This window comes from Sinocyclocheilus anshuiensis, unplaced genomic scaffold (genome assembly GCF_001515605.1).
Source record: "Sinocyclocheilus anshuiensis isolate Anshui unplaced genomic scaffold, SAMN03320099.WGS_v1.1 C32876704, whole genome shotgun sequence".
NCBI classification, from domain to species: Eukaryota; Metazoa; Chordata; class Actinopteri; order Cypriniformes; family Cyprinidae; genus Sinocyclocheilus; species Sinocyclocheilus anshuiensis.
This window is the reverse complement of record NW_015620677.1, coordinates 1-1,650: the sequence shown is the minus strand read 5'-3', so window position 1 is coordinate 1,650 and position 1,650 is coordinate 1. Positions and strand designations below refer to the sequence as shown.

Genomic DNA, 1,650 nt, shown 5'->3' with positions numbered 1-1,650 from the left:
TCTACATCTTGGATGGCCTGAGGGTGAGTGAATTTTCATTTTTGTATGAACTACTGCTTTAACGCTTTAGAAGGAATCTGTGTGTACCTAAAGCGAATGTGTTTTTGAATAAAGATAAGTTGTCATTATTGGCTCTTATTGAGAATAAGATCATTTAAAATGCAGAGTGATTTCTTGATTTTCATGACCATTGATTGGTTCATGTGGTCAGTCAGGATCATGACTGATAGAATCAACTAAAGAATGCTGAACAACGATTGGCTGATATGAGAGGAATGTGTCACGCTTGAATTATGAAAAGCCAGATGAATGGAGATTAAATGGATGTCACACTAGAATAATGTGGCACAAAGAGAGTATTAGACACGCTACACTGAAGCAGACGGGAGGCAGACAGTAAAATCTCTGATTCTCAAGGCCGAATAGTGCTGTGATACCTGATAATATTGGTGCAGTCATAAGCTCCACCGATCCCAACCTCAATGACGGCCGAATCAACCTGCACAGAGGCGGAGACATAGACAGAGAATTTTGGTCTAGGTTTATAATAAAGGACAAGTGTCAATAATCTTTCAGACAAAAAGATTTAACTTTATCATCTTATCAGCAATGTCAAAGTTCTACAAAAACAGCAGTAGATCAGTATCAAATGCTTGATCTGTGATCTCAAACATATGTAGGTTTCATTACAGGCTCAACTGTTGAAATAAAATTATTAAATATTCAGGTAAAACAGATCAGCAATGTTGCTCACCTTTTCCTGCAGAAAGACATGAAAGGCCAAGATGGTGAGAAAGCGAAAATAAGCAGGCATGCTGCCGCCACTGGCATCCTGAAAGGTTAAACAAACGTTATGAAAAAAAAAAAAAGGATTTTGCACCTTTGAATATTACTCATGGTTGTGCTTTGCCATTTTTGAAGGATACATGGATGCAGATGTTCAAAGAGACATTTTAGGTTCTGGTGTCTGAACAAATGGCACTGTCTCCTTCCTCACATGATTGACATGCTGTTGCGATTATGCAATTACATGGCCAGATGCCTCACATTTACACTTAACACAATTAACATGGAACGGCTGCAAACGTGGTAGAGCAGCCAGCATGAAACATGCTCTTCTTTCATAGGAATTAAAGCATTAGAGCTCAAGACATTGTTTAAAGCTACCGCTAAGCTCACAAATGCATAAGTAAACCTTCCTCAGAAGTAAAAAGCTTGGACATGAGCACATATTCACTCACAGCAGCGGATAAAGAAATTTAAAGAGTTTAAGTTCTATAATTTTGTATAATTTTATTTTTTCCCTGAAGGTTTCTTGCATCAAAAGCATTCATAAAACTATATATTCAATTATTAATAGATGCAAATATTAATATATTCAAATCACAATCACTATTGTGATTGGCTAAACCCCATCCGTCTCACCTTGGTCTCCTCCAGTCGTCCGTACACCTGCCAGAAGTATTTGGTGAAGAGCTCTTTTCCTATCGGCTGCCCGTTGATTCGGATTCGCTCTCTCACTTGCACCAAATGAGGTGAACTAAAGCGAGAATGCAGAAAACAAACAATACATAAATCAAGCTACACAATAAAGATAACACAGAAAATGTAACGACTTTACTACAGTGTTTGTTTAAGCCCTAAAAGGTC

At 37.8% G+C, this 1,650-nt stretch overlaps 1 protein-coding gene across 1 annotated transcript; it reads right to left on the bottom strand.

Annotated features, from left to right (window-relative positions):
- Positions 1–78: 78 nt before the first annotated feature.
- Positions 79–1,581, bottom strand: LOC107683068 (folylpolyglutamate synthase, mitochondrial-like; the record flags this gene model as incomplete). Its single annotated transcript, XM_016479160.1, has 3 exons — positions 79–499; positions 755–832; positions 1,426–1,581. Coding segments are annotated over 3 exons (321 nt in total), but the record flags the coding sequence as incomplete, so codon positions are not given.
- Between the last annotated feature and the right edge of the window lie 69 nt (positions 1,582–1,650).